Here is an 18,439-nt window from a genome sequence, read left to right on the forward strand (position 1 = left end):
CGGCGCGAGTAGGACCGGGATTTTGCCAGCGGTTCGGTCCCGTTCTGTTCTGTGCATCTAAACTGACTGTTGTGGATTAATGAGACTAAAAGAGTCCGGACCGAGTCTGTTCGGGTCTGAGGAGATCCGGAGACGCGCAGAAAACAAAATGGAATTGGAATCATAACTTGGAATTATAACTAATGCAATTGGTTCATTAAACATATTTGTGGTTTTCACAGTAAAAAATCTAACTTTTTCTGATGGACCAAAATCGCAGAGCACCCTGCCTTTGCTGAGCCATCTTACATTGTTGTGAAGCAAAAGATCATCAGCGTTTGCATTGACTTCTTTGAGGAATTCCCTGAGCATGCGATGCTGACAAGAAGATGATGCCCTGAGAAAATTTATCATTTTCATCATTGTGTTCATCACCTCAGCATGCTCATCTGACAGGGTGGAGCATAGGACAGATTGATGAATAATGCAATGGTAAGAGATTAGCTCAGGATTGTCCTCTTTCATTCTTGCCACAGTTCCTTTCTCTCTCCCTAGCATGGCAGGGGCTCCATCTGTGGTTATTGAAACCACTTGGTTTGGCTCTATTCCTCGCTTTGTTAACATCTCCTTTATGGCCAGGTAGATGTCCTTCCTTCTTGTATTGGTCTGAAGGGAAGTTACACCTAATATGTCTTCACAGAACTCTTTCTTGTCTTTGTTGAAGAACCTTGCATAAACTAACAACTGAGCTTTGTCAGAGTCACATCAGTAGACTCATCTACAGCCAAGCTTACACATGGTGCCTTATGAATGGCTTCATTCATCTGGGCTAACACTTCCTGGGCTAATATTTCACTTTCCTTTGTGGCTGTTGATGCTGAAAGTCACAAAGCTCTTCTTTTTGTTTACCCTCAAATAATGTTTCTCCTACTGCACTCATGTAGTCAGTCAGTGTGTTTACATGACACTCAAGAAAACCGGATTACTGGGTTAGTCTGACTATGAACGGATCTTTAACATGCATGTATACACTAAACCTAAACTAAAATACACTGACTAAAATCGGACCAGATCGGATTTCTCATAGTCGAATTAAAGCACCCAGATTATTCGATTGATAGTCGCATTACTCCTGCATGTATACGTTCCATCAGATCAGATAGGATTTTGCGTTCTGCGCAGGCGCGAGATATTTTCCCCGGCGCTGGAAGTAGACGGACGGCGATGGTGGCGGCTTTCCTCCGAAATCACCGCAAGAAAGAGCGCCATTGTGCACCTAGTTTGTGTAATTATCATGTACACCATATACGAAGTGTACAAAGATGTAGCTTCCTCTCGCTCTTCGTACGCCATCTTTCTTGAATGCCGAGGCAGCTGGTGACGTAAAGAGGTCAGCCGGAGGTGGCCCTGTTACACTAGTTGAAATGGGTACAGCGCCACCTAGCGTACTGGGGTATGACATGCTTCGGCCCAATAATCCGATTTTCTCACCGGCATGTATACTCGGATAATTGCAGTTGTCTGGTTGAGTAGCATAGTCGAACTATGGCTGTAATCTGACTAAGCTGTACATGTAAACGCACTGCTTGACAACACCTCCATCTGTAAAGGGCTTTTTGTGTTGACCTAAAATCCAAGCAACTCTGAGGGAACATTCATGAGCACGTTATTGGGCAGTGAAAGAATGGGCTAAAATTCTAGTGGACTTTTCATATTGGGCTCTGAGACTAATAATTTTCTGGGACCTCAGTTCAGACTTGGGTGGGTACGATTGTTCAAAAGCTTTGTGCTTTATCTCATAGTGGCGTTACAAATTGCCACTTTTTATTAGTGCCACGGTCTCTGAACATATGAGACACACTGGTTTTGTGCTATCTGTGGGAAGAAGGAACAGGTATGCGTCGGTCCATTCCGTATTGAATGCTCGGTTTTCGTTGTCTACTTAGAAAGCACCATAATTATTTGACTCCCACTCATTTGTCTGTCCGTCTTCTCTCCCCTCTTTCAACTGTCTGCATGAGTCGCGACGAGCAATGCAACATGCCTTGAATGCAAAAATTAGATTGGCTGAGTAGCATCACGTGGGTGGCTTAACTCGCACGTGGTTGGTTTGTAAGTTTCCTGGTCAACTAATCCAGTACCGTAAACCTCAGCGTAAGGTCTATAAAGGCTGTGCCGCTTAAAATAAAAGAGCCCTGTCAAAATAAAAAGAATGTAATAATTTGTTGACTATAGGTTCAAGTCCATATGGGATGGCGTCTGGGTCCGTACTCGAACCCTGGTCCGCCTACTAGTGACCCCTATCATACGGGACACAATGATTAAATGATTCTGCTAATGTTGGCTGCTTTATAGCGGGTGTTTATGGGCTGCTGCTGTCTTGTACATCTCGTAGTGAACAAGTGTCCCACTGTGATGCATGCGTCTGTTTGAAATGCTGAAATAAATGAGTCGGTCCGCTGCCTTTAGCTGCAACAGCCTTTAAACAAACTTTGCAGCGGACCATGGTTTGTTTGAGGTCTGGCACTACAGAACCAAGCCACTCATGAGAAAGTCCCTTTTCGGGAACACACTCTTAGCTTGCTGCCATGTTATTGTGTTTGTTCCTCTGTGGAAAGTCAACGCAGGGGGGAGGGCGGAGCCCACTATGAACTACAGGAGACCATGGGGAGCAGTGGCGGAGCAAGTTCAAGAGAAAATGTATTTTATTTTTCGGTAAATCGTCCTGAACCACAATCTCAAATTAATCGTTTTTTTGGCCTTGAAGCCGCCTGTGACACGAGGGCGCAGGGACCGTCTACAAAGTGCAACACTGAAAAGAGATACTACAAAAAATATTCAATAACTTCACTATTATTCAGTGTAGTGTCACCAAAATCACTCCACACATCAGTGGTCTCGTGCTGTTATTGTACAATTTTTGTTTGCTTTGCCATAATTTTGGGGAATGTCTATTGGGAGAAATATTCAATAACACTAATATTCAGTGTAGTGTCACTAAAATCAACTAAGCACAACCCTACTAAAAAAACAGTTTTCTAATGTAACATTAACTTGATATTGGTATTAAAAAATTTTTTAATACATAAACCATGTCTTATTATAAATTAGGATGTTATGTATCAATCTGAAAGGTAAATCATCGAATTTTACTCAATGGCCTTTGTGCCCTGTCATGTGGCCTTGGTGCCCCTAAAAAAAAAAAAAAAAAAGTGAAGGCCAAATGGCCTTGCCCCTAAAATGAAATTCCCACCCTGCCAATGCCACTGCGAGGATCTCGCTGTCTCTCACCATCTGGGCATTACATTACATTGACTCCACTTTCGAGTTACAACATGCCAGTATCAGTGTTGTTTTCGTCAACGATGACGAAATTATTTCGTTGACGCCCCTTTTTTTCATGGCGATAGCGAGACGGTGACGAGATAAACATGGTTCTTTGATGACTAAAACATGACGAGACGTGTGTGAGTTTTCGTTGACGAGACGAGAATGGCCGTAAATGTTAGAGGGTGGTCTGTCAGACGTTCAAAATGCATGACATTTCTGCTGTCTTCTATGTCCGCTTGTTGTTGTAGCCGTAAACTAGGAACGGTCGCTTCTTTCAAATTAAAAGCCCCCCGCTAAGAACCCAGTTCTAAACTCCAATGGGGTGCAATGTAAAGCTCTTATTTTTAAGAACAAATTTGTCTCCACTGTTCACTGCCCAACTTGGAGCTTCACGTCACGTCACATGTTTACGGCTACCCCAGATATATGGACGTATTTTAAATATAATCCATAAGTATTGGAGAGTGCTTCAACTTTGCAACTTTTTTTCCAACATATTTCAACTGTTTTTTTCATGAATTGATGCCCTACTTCTTCATACAAGAGTGTCACACAAGTTGTGAAAATAGCAGATCTACAAGTTCAACACATTGCAACACATTGTGAGCTTGTAGCCCTTATGTACTTCTTGACCTAAATTAATTCAGTGTTTCCGCTACATTCATTTAGGAGTGGCGGCCCGCCACTCCTAAATCCTAGCCGCCGCTCCTTCAAAATTCTTTTTCTTTTTTAAATAAATTGTCGCAAATAAACCACCGCCGCATCATATGTCCACCTTCACAGCAGAGTCCTGCACTGGGTCGGGTGCCGCGAGTGCTGAGGTAAACTAGATAACTATCTTGCTCAGTATCTACTCTGCAGTCAAGTGTCATTTGTTTATGCCGCCACGGCTCCCCGGAGAGCCGGCCCCCGCTGCTGAAAAAAATCCTAGAGGATTTGTTAAAAGACTATACTTCTTATTTTGTTTTGTTTTTCAACTAAAACTGACTAAAACTAGACTAAAACTTTCGTTTTTTCGTCGACTAGAACTGGACTAAAACTATCACATATAGAAATGACTAAAATTTGACTAAAACTAAAAAGCATTTTAGTCCAAAAGACTAAGACTAAATCTAAAACGGCTGCCAAAAACAACACTGGCCAGTATGCGCACAAGTTTCGTGGGTCTCATACAGCAGAGCATGTAAAACAGGCAATCGAGGAGATGCTGAACGTATGTGAAACAGACAAGCAACGTGTCCATGTCATTTTACGTGACAACGTATGCAACAACGGTGATATGGAGGAACCAAGTGCATGCGCTTCAGCTGGCTGTACATGGGGGTCTGCTGTCACAGCGCAGCATCACAGACTGCTAATACAAGGAAGATGGTAGGCGATTGTTGCAATAGCATATGCAGAATAAGAAAAGGCCATATGAAAGTATATACTTTGTTTCAACAAAATAAAAAAACATATTAAGGAAAATATATTAGTTAAGGCTAATCGGGACTCGGTATCAGCAGATATAAAATATAAAAAAGGACTCAGATTGGGATTGGGGTAAAAAGAAAACCTGATCGGGACATCTCTAGTTATGATCAGTGGCTGACAAACAGGTCAGCCGTCTGCAGAACCCTGCTGCTGTACCAGCACCGGCCTGTCTGCTTCACCTAACGAGCCTGGAGACACTGCAACTGCATCAGCCGGTGTTTTTACTGGCAGGGAAACTACATCTTACAATCTGCTCCACTGCTGGCTGTTTAGTTTAACAAACCAACCACAAGGAAAACTTAGCGTCGACCGATTAACACCAGACAACCACTGAACATACTGTTGGGAAATAATAATGTCAGTGGTGCTGAAAAAGATTTTCACAGCCCTGGTCGTTTGCTGGACAACGAGAGAGGGAGATTGGTGGGACTCATGGTCGATGCCTGTTCTCAGCTGTCCTCTAGAGTCACCTCTAGATGCTGTGGTAGCCCTGCTATACATTGTCCAGTCATTATTATTTTGTCCTATGGCTTAGTGTTGCACGGTATACCGCGGTACCCAGCCATTAAAAACAATACTTTTTCACGTTTTGTTAGTACTGGTACTTTATGAACTTTGTGCGACAGTGGGGCATCGTGTCTGTGTGTCCGCATCTTCTCTCTGCCTGCAGCCAGAGTGAGCATGGTTTCTTGGTGACAGTCACAGAGCAGAGCGAGACAGACATGGCTGAATGTTGCATGAGTGCTCCTGCCGACCGTCCTAGGCTTGTTGAAAAAGCAGACGCATTGCCAGACTTACAGTTAATGTAATTTATTTTCATTATTTTTACACTGAATAAAATTGTAGTTGATGTGCTGTTATTTTTTTCTACTACAAGCACTAAGCTTTTAATGGAAAATCAGGTTATTTAATAATCTCTGAGAGCAAACAAGACAAATAACAAAACAAGAAGAGGCTTGTCTTCTTGGATACAGAGATGCTTGAAACCACATTGTCAGCTAAGTTACCTATCAAACTGAATTCATGATAATAATCATGAGAAGAAAAGTATTGAAACACTGAAACATATTTTACAAAAATATATATTTCTATTTTTACTTTTTAAGTTTAAGTGTTTTAATTAGTAAAAAGAAATAAATCATTTAAAGCTAGGGTCTGTAATGTTGTTCAGAAACACATTTTGTTATACTGGGTGAAATGATCCTGCTATACTGAGAGTAGTCAATACATTATGTATTCAGAAAAAGGAACGAAAATAATCAGACCTCTGTGGCAGCTGTAGGACTGAGAAAAAGGTGACCAATCCGTGCCATCCGGCCTGGATAGCATGGATTGGTCAGATGCACGGATTGGTCAGATGCCTTCATGTCTCGTTCTGTCCCTCCTTCCTCCGTGCGCACACGTTACGTTTCACTGATGCCGGAAATATTCAGCACACTCCTCTGCAGAAATACGGAGTTGCAGGAGAAGACGTTCATTTGGTTACAATGGCAGAGAAAATGCAGCCAGCGTTACTTGTAACAGCTCACCCCGCTAAAAAGGCAAGGAAAAGAGGGCTGAGGTAGAAAAGGCTGCCACGAAAAAGGCTCTGGATAAAGAAAGAAGTCGGACCGAGTCAACATTGGTGCAGCGTTTGATTGGTGAAGACAACTGGGGCATGTGAAGGACTTGAAAAGTGATGCAGAGGTTGCTCTCTTTCTGTTGAACAGGTAATTATTTGTTTTGTTTCAGGGGAATTTGTTATTTTCACGAAATATGTAAGGTTTGCCAACTTGGCTATGTTTGTAGCTTGTATTAGCCCAATGCTAACGTTAGCTTCTTTGTGTGTTGTTTTTAGCCATGAGAATGGCTAATGAGTCAGCCCAATTTCCACTGGATAGGGGTCCGCTGTGTTGTGGTTCCGATCGGGTTTTTCTCCGCCGTCCGGCAATCCCCACCGGTTGCGGTTTGAGTCTGCCACGGCACAGTACGGTAGACAGCTGGCCTCACGATGTGTGCTGGTGTCAACACGGAGTGTTTCATTTTGAAAAGTAATGTAAAAAAGGGAAAAGGATGTAGTTTGTTATTTTGGCGCTTGACTTCCTGTCTGCTCCGTGCTAAATTCAGCTGAATTGCTGCGTCTTGCTCCGGCATCTCCTTCTCCCTGCTGAGTCCCACTGCCAGAAGCGCGTTCAAGTTTGTGGGGGAGTGGCTTTAGACGGAGCACTGACGGGATGGGGAGGGGGGGGTGGAACTTAGAGGAGGTGCCACTTTCAAATCTTGCTAGCTCTCCAGGATTGTAGACCCTAGCTTTAAATTTCACATTCTGTCATCTAACATCTTATTCCATTACTTTTGATGTTGTTTTAGTTTTCCGCTGTGGTATCATTTCAGTATTATATATCAGGGTTTCCTCTACATGTAATTGACTGTGGCGCACCGCCATGGCAAAATAAAAGCCGCCACACCTTAAAAATTCAGGCATAAATAAATCCAGTGTTAGAGGAAGTAAATATTTTACCGTCGCCTCCACCGCAGTCTTTGACGTTAACTAGCATGTTGGATATTTAGCTTGATAATTAGCTAGAGGATTAAAATGGTCACTTAGAGCAGAGTCCTGCACGGGTTTTATATTGCAAACCCGCCCGAACCCGCATTACTTATAACCGCATCCGACCCGTTTTCCGACAGTAGCACAAATTACATTCCGTACCCGAGCCAACCCGCTATAAATTGATACCGACGTCAGAAGGAAAATTGGACGGACGCAATTTAAAAAAAAAAAGCCAGCGTGGGGAATGGGAGTTCTGGGAGGGCGCAAGCACGCATTAATGAGCTCATCTGAAATATAAATGCTTATCATTTGTGTCGCCAATAATGACTGATGATAAGTGACGCCTTGAAAATGGCAATCGTAACCCGACCCGCCTCTCCAGTAGGGGTGGTGAAAAAAGTCGATTATTGATTAATCGCGATTATAATATTGCCGATTATGAGTCGATCATTAAATTTCCAAAGATCGATTATTTACATTTTTTAAATTGTAACGCAAACCGGAGACCTCATTTTACTGGCTGTCATACCGAATTTAACCGCAAGGCGGAGCTGCTACCTGTCTGTCATAACAAGACAACGTGTAACTGAGCCGGCGAGGAAGTCTGCTTACCGAGCCGAGGTGAGCGACGTGCGGGCGAGAGGCGATAAAATGGCGCAAGAATTAGCAACAACCGACAACCAGCTAATCCACCCAGCTCCATCTGGCCTTAAAGCGAGTGTGTGGATGCATTTTGGTTTTTATGGAAGGACTTCACAACATATCGACAGAACGTATGTAGTCTGCAAGCTTTGCCACACTAAGCTAAAGTACTGCTTAAAATCCAAATTTAACTGTCAGATAGATCACAAGACGGTTTACAGTCATTAAATGCAACACAAAGTGCTTCACAAAATAAGAACACAACAAAATACAAATATTTCACTGGGCAGCACACATCTCTGCCCGGTGGATCTCAAAACAACATGCGCTGATAATTAAAAGTAATGAACCTATACTGCTTATGGCAGTAGGCAAATTCGCCAAAATGTTGAACTATCATGTCAACCACTCACAAAAGATAGACTAGCTTCAAGTAAGCACTGACATCTGAACTGAATGCTGGTATTGAAACAGGGTGTAGCCAGACTTTGGTTTCTAGGGGGGAATAACCTCTGTCCTCCCCACCACACACACACCCACACTGAGGATCCAGGTGAGGAAAATCCACCCATGATGAGCCATTAGTGCATATGTCTTAGTTCCTTTCCTTTTTGCTCCAACTCTGTCTCAACATTTTTCAGTTCAAGGTAGGGCTGGGCGATATGGCCTCAAATCAACATCACGATATATTGAGCAACTCACCTCGATAACGATAAATGAACGATAAGTAACACCACCACCACCACCACCACCCCCCCCCCCCCGCACCTAAAAAAAAGGAAAAAAAATCCTGTGTATTTACAGAAATGACACTTTAAAGGACTGTAAAACTACATTGTAGTTAAGATTTATTTTATTTATTTAGTAGTTAAGAACAACTGATAGGCACACGATTGAACAGCTGAAAAGCACAGATTACTTGAAATGACAACAACTGAACAAGTTTAAAAGTATAAAATATACAGTCCCTTATAAACAAATTCTAAGCTTCTCGCTTCTCGCTTTTTTTATTTCTTCGAATTGAATCACGTGGTTGTACTGCAGGTGGTGGAAGAGGTTGGATGTAAATAAATAAACATTTTGAGGACTTCAGAATCAGAATCTAAGACATGAGACAAAATAGTAGAGAAGTTGACATTGCTGCTTAATAATATGTTAACCTCTTGAGCATTAGAGAACTTTTTTTACCACTATTTTCTTTATCATTATATATTTTTGATAGACACAGAATCTGTTTCAGAGGTCAGAGGGTCACATGACATGGAAGCTATTGAGAAAAAAAATCAAGATTTCTGCATATTAATATTCATATAAAATAGAGGAAGCACTAAAGTACAATAAACATAGCTGTGTCTCATTCGTCCAGTTTACTAATACAATCTGCTGCTGGAGTCACTGGGCCCCATGTCATGGAAGATATTGAAAGAACTGCAATTATTTTGTATTAATATATTTATGCCAAGTAATTTGATGACAGTCCCTAAATCAGTTTCCAGCGATTCAATGCCATGTTCTGGGAGGTGAGCTGACCGTCTTCCTGCTGCTCACACTGGGTGAACCTCAGTAAAGTTGCGGCTGGACCCGAGTAGAGCTTAGAATCAAGCCCGACCCGAGCCCGTGCACGTTGTGTCCGAGCCCGGCCCGACACATTGAATGTAATTATAAGCCCGAGACCGATTTAAATCCGACAACTGTTTAATACGTGGGCTGTTATAACTGACGTTCTCGACTACAATTGCGAGTTGTTTTAACTACAGAAATCTTAATGAATAATGCAACAAGTGCCTCACTTAATGCACTCGACAAAGCCGACAAATGTTATTATCACGGCCCACGACTTGATTAAAATGGGTCCACACCTCCGACTTTCCTCCAAACTTGCTCAAAGTTAAGCTGTGGCTCAGTGGGTAGAGCGGGTCGTCTAGTGATGATTAGGTCACCAGTTCGAATCCCAGCTCCCCCTAGTTGCATGTCGAAGTGTCCTTGAGCAAGATACTGAACCCCAAATTGCTCCTGATGAGCAGTTGGCGCCTTGCATGGCAGCCTCCGTCATCAGTGTATGAATGTGTGTGTGAATGGGTGAATGTGGCATGTGTTGTACAGCGCTTTGAGCTGTCGTTAGACTGGAAAAGCGCTATAAAAATGCAGACCATTTACCATTCTACTGTTTTTATTTTTTCCTTTACATCTTCATGCTCCATGTTGCACTTAAGCTACACAATCAGTGATGCCGGTAACGCGTTACTAGTTTTGTCATTTTCCTTAGTAAAAAATATATATTTTTGCTTTCTTCTTGCGTCTCGGGGAGTAACGTCACATACGCGAGAAGTCACGTTTCTCAGCATGAGGACACTCACGTGTCAGACCACGCAGAGACACAAATGCAAACAACAATGGAGGGAGGAGAGAGATGCGCGTTTTCTAGCTGGAAACACAGTCATTATTTTGAGTGAATAAAAAACAAAAGACAAATGTTTGATCAATGGACCGCCCGGCCGAAGACGGTGGCCTGTTGCAGCCTTTGAACGCATCATCATTACACAAACTGTCCGACTCACAGCGAGAGTGGGTTCACTTGATTACTAACCTGGCATAGCTGGTGTTGCATCAGCTGGGGGAGTTTGCCATCAAATTAATGTAAAAAAAGCACATCGGTATATGCCGGGGTAGATTAATCAAGTGGACCTAACATGTCCCCTGTCCCTAGTGGATGTTATGCCTATGACACCGAATATACCGACATGGCCAAAATGACGTCGGTTATCGTCGTAAATTTCGGTATAGGTAAATTTTCGGTTTATCGCCCAGGCCTAGTTCAAGGCATTTGTCCTTGTGTCTCCTCCTTAGAGTATTTGACTTGGTGATCATTTGAGCCATGAGTGTCCCTGCTTTGCTTTCAGCTGTCTCAGCAAGGTCATCAGCGTCCTTCTGAAGACACCAGAGCACCTCCGCTTCCAAAGTCGCATTCGAGCCAAATGCTGCTCGCAGGTCGGTGGTCTTCCCCGCTGTCCCGGCTCTGCTGGGGGCAGTCGTTGTCACGGCTCCGCTGTGGCCTAAGTTGGCAGGAGTGGTGGTAGCAGCGGCAGCTGCAGGTGTAGGGGTGACAGCAGATGTTGCGCTGCTGGTCACGGCCAAAAAATTCGACACGGTTAACTGCTGCCTGCCTTTCAACGCCGACTTGTGACTCCCTGACTGCATGTGAGATTTTACCGCATTGACGCCCATTGTGCAAAGTTTGAAGTTTTTTTTGCACACGGTGCAAAATGCCTCTCCGGGTTTACCTTCGACAGGCTTTAACCAGCTTCTAAATTGTTCATCCTCCAACCACTTCTGCTGAAACTTGCATTTCCCCATTTTTCCGTCATTTATTTCCTCGGTTCTTTCGTCACGGCCACAGCATTCACACACACAGTAGCTAGCATTACTCCGGTGTCTCAACTTTGTGCACCGGCCGTAAAAAGGTAGCCGATTAAAAGGTTCCGCCTGTCAACCATTACGCTATACTTCCGATCAAAATTAGATTTAGATGTTTATATAATCAAAATAAATCGTGAAAAACAATGTTTTTATTCAATCAAGTTTTTTTAATGCCTCTGAACAGCGAAGTTCATGCTTTTTCATGCCATTTCATGCCTGAATTTTCACAAAATCCATTTAATGACTTTTCATGCTTTTTAATGACCCGCGGAAACCCTGTACTAGCAACATGAGGGCTCACACGTCGCGCTTCCATCCAGAGGAGGCAGCCTGGGCAAAGGACGAGCAAGAAAATAACCAAGTGTATATCCTACTTCATTGCGAAGGACATGAGACCATACAGCGTGGTGGAAAACACAGGCTTCCGCTACATGGTCCACAGTCTGGAGCCAAGATATGTCATTCCATCCCGGAGCTTTTTCACTCTTAAATCGATTCCAGATCTTTACAAGGAGACAAAGGTTTCCGTGAAAGAATCCCTCACCTCTGCTCACAGGGTAGCGGTAACGTGCGATGCCTGGACATCCAGAGCTACAGTCTCATACGTGACCGTTACAGCTCATTACATTAGCAGTGAATGGAAGCTAATCTCTTACGTACTTCAGACGAGAGCTATGGATGATAGCCACACAGGCGCAAATGTGTGTGCATTTCTTAAAACAATGGCGGAGGAGTGGGGAATAGAGAAACACGACCTGGTTCTCGTCACCGATAATGCTTCGAACATGACCCTGGCCGCTGAGCTTGTCAACTTTCTGCATGTCCGGTGTTACGCTCACACCCTCAACATCGCTTGCCAACGAGCCCTGAAGCTGCCCTCTGTAGCCCGACTCTTGGGTAGAGTCAGACGGATCACTGCCTTCTTTCATCGCAGCACCACAGCCAGTCAGGTGTTGGAACAAAAGCAGGCCCTACTTGGTAAGTCAAAGGCTTGAAATTAATAAATAATATAATAATAACATATTAAAATGTTTGCCTCTGCAATCGAAGTAAATTTATTTAAACTGTAGCATAGTAGCATACAAATCAAGCTTTGTATTAACTTCTAGGCTAATTCATCAATAGGCTACGAAAAATTCCATGTAAGTTACTCGTAATGCGCTATTTTCATTTTTTATTTTACCAGAACTGCCTAAACATAAACTGAAAACAGATGCTCCTACAAGATGGAACAGTGGCTTCGATATGGTTGAGAGGTTCCTTAAACAACAGCCAGCTGTCTGCGCTGCGCTCCTCTCTCCTCAAGTAAGTTTATGGGATTTAAAACTTTATTAGATTTAGTATTAATGTCATTAGTGGTTGATAAATGTAATTGTTAGTTAGTCTAATTTGGTGATGCTCAAGCAAATGGCAATTTCTGATCTACATCATTGTGTGAACAACATGAAAGGATGAACCTTAAAGCATACAGTGTTGATTCCTTTATGTTAACTATTCCAATTCCTATTCTCAATTCCCATCATCCTTACAGGAGAGGAAAGATGCACATGACATCTGCACACTGAGTGAGGCAGATGTGTCCGGCGCTGAACACCTGGTGACAGCCCTCAAGCCCATGAAGTTGGCAACCACCACAATGTCTGAGGAGAGCATTCCTACTCTCTCTGTCATTGCCCCATTACATGCACAGCTCCTGGCCAACTTCACCACTGCATCAGAGGATGACCCGATGACCCGTGAAGTCAAGCATGCTATCCGGGCAGATTTAATGAAGAGATATACATCTACAAAAGAGAGACACATACTCCATGCTGCATCTGCCCTTGACCCTCGTTTCAAGGCTCTACCATTTCTTTCAGAGGATGAAAAAATGGAGACCTACAGCAGAATGACTGCAGAGGCTGCATCCCTTGAGGTGGTCTCTCCTTTGATATAAATAATTCTACTACTTTAGAGAATGATCAGTTGTGTGATTGATAGAATGCTCTGTGTTATAAAAATACTGCCAATCAAAAAAATTAATTGAGCAAGTTTTGTTTGAATGTAAAATATAGACTTGGAATGTGAAATTAATTATCAATTATGATGCTGCTTTTGTATTTGTTCAATAATTTTGAAATGTGAATGTTTTAACCTATCTTATTTTACTACTGTTTCCCTATGGCAGGTGGTGAAGCAAGAGGCTCACATGCCTGAGGAGGAAGGTGATAACATGGCTGAGACGCACGATGAAAGTGAGGATGGCGTTGTTGAGGAGTTTCGGGTCCAAGGCCCAGAGCTGGACGAGGCCGGCTCCTCCACCCCCTCCACCTTGAGACCATCTTCACTGACTGTACTACTGGGCCAAACTTTTAATGCTGTCACCACAGTGGAGCCCAAGTCAGTACAAACGAAGGTTGAGGAAGAGGTTCGCAAGTATCTGGAGGCCCCTTCACTTCCTCTCACTGATAACCCCCTTGTGGTGGAGCTCCAACGATCTTGTGTACCCTCGCCTAGTCAAACTTGCCAAACGACACTTGTGTATTCCTGGCACGAGCGTTGCTGCAGAAAGAGTGTTCTCCACTGCGGGGGACATTGTGTCAGCATAATGGAGTATGCTCATTCCACAACATGTGGACCAGCTGGTCTTCCTCCATAAGAATCTGGTTGTTCCAGAGCAATGAATGTTGTTCAGTATCATTTGATCACTCACAAGTTACACAGTGTGTTCTGTTTTATTACTGTGTACAGTTTAGCTAAGCTGAGGCTACACTAAAATGTGTGTAAAGGAAATGAACTTTCCATTCAATTTTGCCATTTAAGTTACCATGATGGTGCAAAAATCTGGTTGTCCTAGACCACTGATTCAGTACTTCATTACTCACAACACAGTGTGTTGTGTTCTGTTTTGTTTGTTACTACAGTATATAAGCTACAGAACGTTGGTTCTATTTCGTATTTCATTTTGCCATTTAAGTTACCATGATGGTGCAAAAATCTGGTTGTTCTAGACCACTGATTCAGTACTTCATTACTAAGAACACAGTGTGTTGTGTTCCGTTTTGTTTGCTACTACAGCATATAAGCTACAGAACGTTGGTTCTATTTCATATTGCCATTTAAGTTACCATGATGGTGCAAAAATCTGGTTGTTCTAGACCCATGATTCAGTACTTAATTACTCAGAACACAGTGTGTTGTGTTCTGTTTTGTTTGCTACTACAGTATATAAGCTACAGAACGTTGGTTCTATTTCTTATTTCATTTTGCCAATTAAGTTACCATGATGGTGCAAAAATCTGGTTGTTCTAGACCACTGATTCAGTACTTCATTACTCAGAACACAGTGTGTTGTGTTCTGTTTTGCTTGCTACTACAGTATATAAGCTACAGAACATTGGTTCCATTTCCTAATTAATTTTGCCATTTAAGTTGCCATGAAGATGCAAGGTATTACACAGCTGTCCTGTGACCACAGAATGTTCCAAAGCATCTGCATCTTTGTTATGTGGAGAATAAAATAAATATATAGAATTTGGACATTTATTCACAAGTGTGGACATTTTTTTAACAGTGAAAGAATACGTTAGTAGTAAGTAAAAAATAATAATTTGGATATTAGTTACACTATACAATATTGAAGGTCCTGTGAGGTGTTACTCAAAAGAGAAGTAAAAATTCAGCAGCTGACTGATGTTAAATGTAAAGATCAATAATCGTTAATAACTGAAAATTGAATCGATAATCGTTAATAATCGAAAATCGGTTTGTAATCGAATCGTGACTTCAATAATCGGAATCGAATCGGGACATCGGGCCGATTAACCACCCCTACTCTCCAGGCGTCCGACCCGATCCGCATCTGTGTCCGACACAGTACATAATTTTTCACCCGTGCAGGACTCTGACTTGGATAACTCCTCTCTTAAAAACAAATAATAAAAATATTTCTTTACAACATGAATCTTCATTCCAAGCCCATGCAGGGGAGTTCATGATGGCTGTGTGAGAGCATTATAACCAGAGGAAAAAAAAAATGAAATTCCCTAATTAGCCTATGACTTAAGTATAAATATTACAGTATGATGACCCAAACTATACCCCCCCCCCCCCCCCCCCCCCCCCCCACGCCACAGTCTCAGAAAATACTGGAGGAAACACTGATATATTATATATAGTATATATACCGAAGTCATAATTTTGGTATTGTGACTGACAACACTACTTTGGCTGCTGTGGCAAACAAATTTCCCCAGTTGTGGGACAATAAAGAAATACTGATTCACTGCCAAAGGCAATTCATGTCAACTTTTACACATGCTTAGGACATCAGAGTTTTTTTTCTTTTCAAGATATTGTCATAAATAATGTATTGTTGACTACTTATCAAGATATTATCAAACTGTAAGTTTGGTATCATTGCATTCCTAGCACACAGACTTAATATTTAACATCTTAAAATGAACTTTTTCAATCGAGATTTATTGTGAAGCAAACAGTTAAACACTCTGATCTGCTACCCCATATCTGGTATGCACATGCTGAATCAGAGCCTACTCTGATGTAAATAAGTAAGAATATATCGAAGCATCTTAAAGCAAAACTCTCGCCAAAAAGCGACCGAGGCTTTATTTGGGATTGAATATGAGTCAAACCTTCGTGTAAAAGCATAATTACAGCGAAAGAGGCACTTTTAAGATTTACCGTAGTTTCGGTTTTGGGCACGTTAATTTTAACTCACGTTAGCTGCTGCATCTCCTGCGCGTCGCCGTCATGGCAGACAAAAAGTGTTGATCCCCGAGTGCGACCTGACAGGCAGGAGAGTAATGGTGAACCGCTCCTCAAGCGTGCCTGTCAGTCGCACTCAGGTATCGACACTTTTTGCCTGCCATGACGGCGACGCGCAGGAGATGCAGCAGCTAACGTGAGTAGTTCAAAAACCTTCTTTTTCATAAACTCTGTGTACACAAACAATGTTCTCAATGCTCTTGTTCATGAGTAGAGACCCTAGTGATGCTATGAGAAAAGTTTCATGTTGTGTCGAGCCTTCGTAGTGTTCTAAAAATAGCGATTTTGATGCTAGCGTGTCATGCCCCTAGCTCTCCCGTTCAAAATGAACGTGCCCAAAAACGAAAATACGGTAAATCTTAAAAGTGCCTCTTTCGCCGTAATTATGCTTTTACACGAAGGTTTGACTCATATTCAATCACAAATAAAGCCTCGGTTGCTTTTTGGCGAGAGTTTCGCTTTAAGTCCTCCACATGACCCTGCTAATAAATTACACACCTGTAATTTGCAGATTAGCCTAAACATTTTCATGCAACTGCCACAACACTGCGTCTCACTTTGTGCTGTACGTGGGCACGGTGGATACATTTCATTTCATCAAATCATGCAGAGCTCTTCAGTGGTAGTCCAGATCCGCCCATATGCACACACATCTCTCTAACCACTGAACTATGTTGATGGCTTCCTGATGGGCATCGCTCTGGGCTGGAGAAGGCTGGCTGTAATTTGTGTTCTATAGAGTATAGCATGCAGCTCTACGTGCCTCCTCTGTGCTCGATTCGGCACGTACACACACGAAATTCATCGCGGGAAAAGCTAACAAACGGTGCCGTACCCTCCTCCTACATCTCCAGTACACCTAGCGTTAGTGTTGACAACAGACTCTGTGGTAATGACTCCAACAACGAAACAGGAGATTCATTTAGCGAGCCTGAGGGCGACGTAACCGCCACAGACGACAAGCCAAATTATTCTCACGTGAACGCGCATGTAGCCAAACACACAAGGCTAAAAGCTCATATTTGGCTAACTGCAGGTACAATTGTTTTGGTCGATCTCGAACCGAGTAACTAGATATTCTTACCACCTCGAACCAATACAGACAGACACACCAATCAACTAGAGATCCATGTCAATGATGTTAACGACACAACCTAACGCTTAACGTTAGCTGACGTTACCTCCTGCAGAAATAACTATCAGCTAGCGTGTAGCTAGATGGACGAGCCCTGTCTCCGTCAGGCTGAGTTGTATTTGTACGCTCTACTTTACCGACTGGCCGAAGTTGGACCACAGCACACGTTCTTATTCTGTAACCGGACGGAAACGAAACATTTCCCTGGATTAGCCAGAAGCCAGGAGAGACCGTTATTGTTAATGCTAGCTGGCTAGCTTGATGGCTAAATATGTTGGGAACATAACTCACCCTACAAAACTCCTGGCAGTACTCAGAGGATGACTGGGTTGGGGAGTCGCCGCTTTCTCCAACCACGACCTCTTGCAGTTGTTGCAACCGTTGTTTAAGTTCCTCAATGGTTTCAGTGTTACCGTTCTCAGGACTACGGTCCTGCTCGGCCTCCTCGTCCGCCATCTTCACACCCAGCTCCTGCGCGTAGCTGCGTATCTTCTTCTTCGGCTTCTGCTTCTTCTTGTTTTACGGCTCCAGCTTATTGGTGCATTACCGCCACCTTCTGCTCAGAAGTTTGGACCACACAATAGACTGGCTACAGTGTTCAGGAAAGGTGCTTCAGGCTCCCTGTCTGATCTCCTCATTTTCAGGGCCCGGGCAGGTCTCGACCTGGGAGGTCCCTATTGTAATTGAAAAAAAAATCTTCTTCTTCTTCTCACCCAAAACTCACCAACTTTGGAATAAACGTCACATCTGGCGAAAATTGTGATACTGCATCGTCATTGGGCGTGGTTGTGACCTGCGGGCTCTGTAGCGCCCCCTATTGTAATGCCCTGGCTCCTACATGCATATACGTGGACGAAATTCGGTGTGCACATTTATCATGAACAGACGCACAAAAACCCCTCTAGGACCGATACCGTCAGGAAGTCATCCATTTTAATGTGAAACATCATTTTTTGAAGATCAGAAGTTATGGAAATCTTTCCTGGTGGGTGTGACGGTGGAAACCATTTTTTTCCTTCGCCGTGAAGCATCAAGGCTTCAACACACAATTTCCCATCTACACAAAATTGCACTTACATGTAGACGGTGTCGCCCTGAATACATCTCAGCATCAATACTAAGTCGGCCATTTTGATTTTGGCCGCCATATTAAAATATTTCCA

At 42.9% G+C, this 18,439-nt stretch overlaps 1 protein-coding gene across 1 annotated transcript in view; it reads right to left on the minus strand.

Moving 5' to 3' along the window:
- znf292b (zinc finger protein 292b) overlaps window positions 1–17,933 on the minus strand; it is a 43,778-nt gene extending 25,845 nt beyond the window's left edge. The window contains exon 1 of the mRNA XM_030404876.1: window positions 17,568–17,933. Coding sequence (XP_030260736.1) covers window positions 17,568–17,732 — 165 coding nt within the window. The 5' untranslated portion in view covers window positions 17,733–17,933. The remainder of the gene's footprint in view (window positions 1–17,567) is intronic.
- Window positions 17,934–18,439: the final 506 nt, after the last annotated feature.

Source organism: Sparus aurata, chromosome 22 (genome assembly GCF_900880675.1).
Source record: "Sparus aurata chromosome 22, fSpaAur1.1, whole genome shotgun sequence".
In the NCBI taxonomy this organism is placed as follows: Eukaryota; Metazoa; Chordata; class Actinopteri; order Spariformes; family Sparidae; genus Sparus; species Sparus aurata.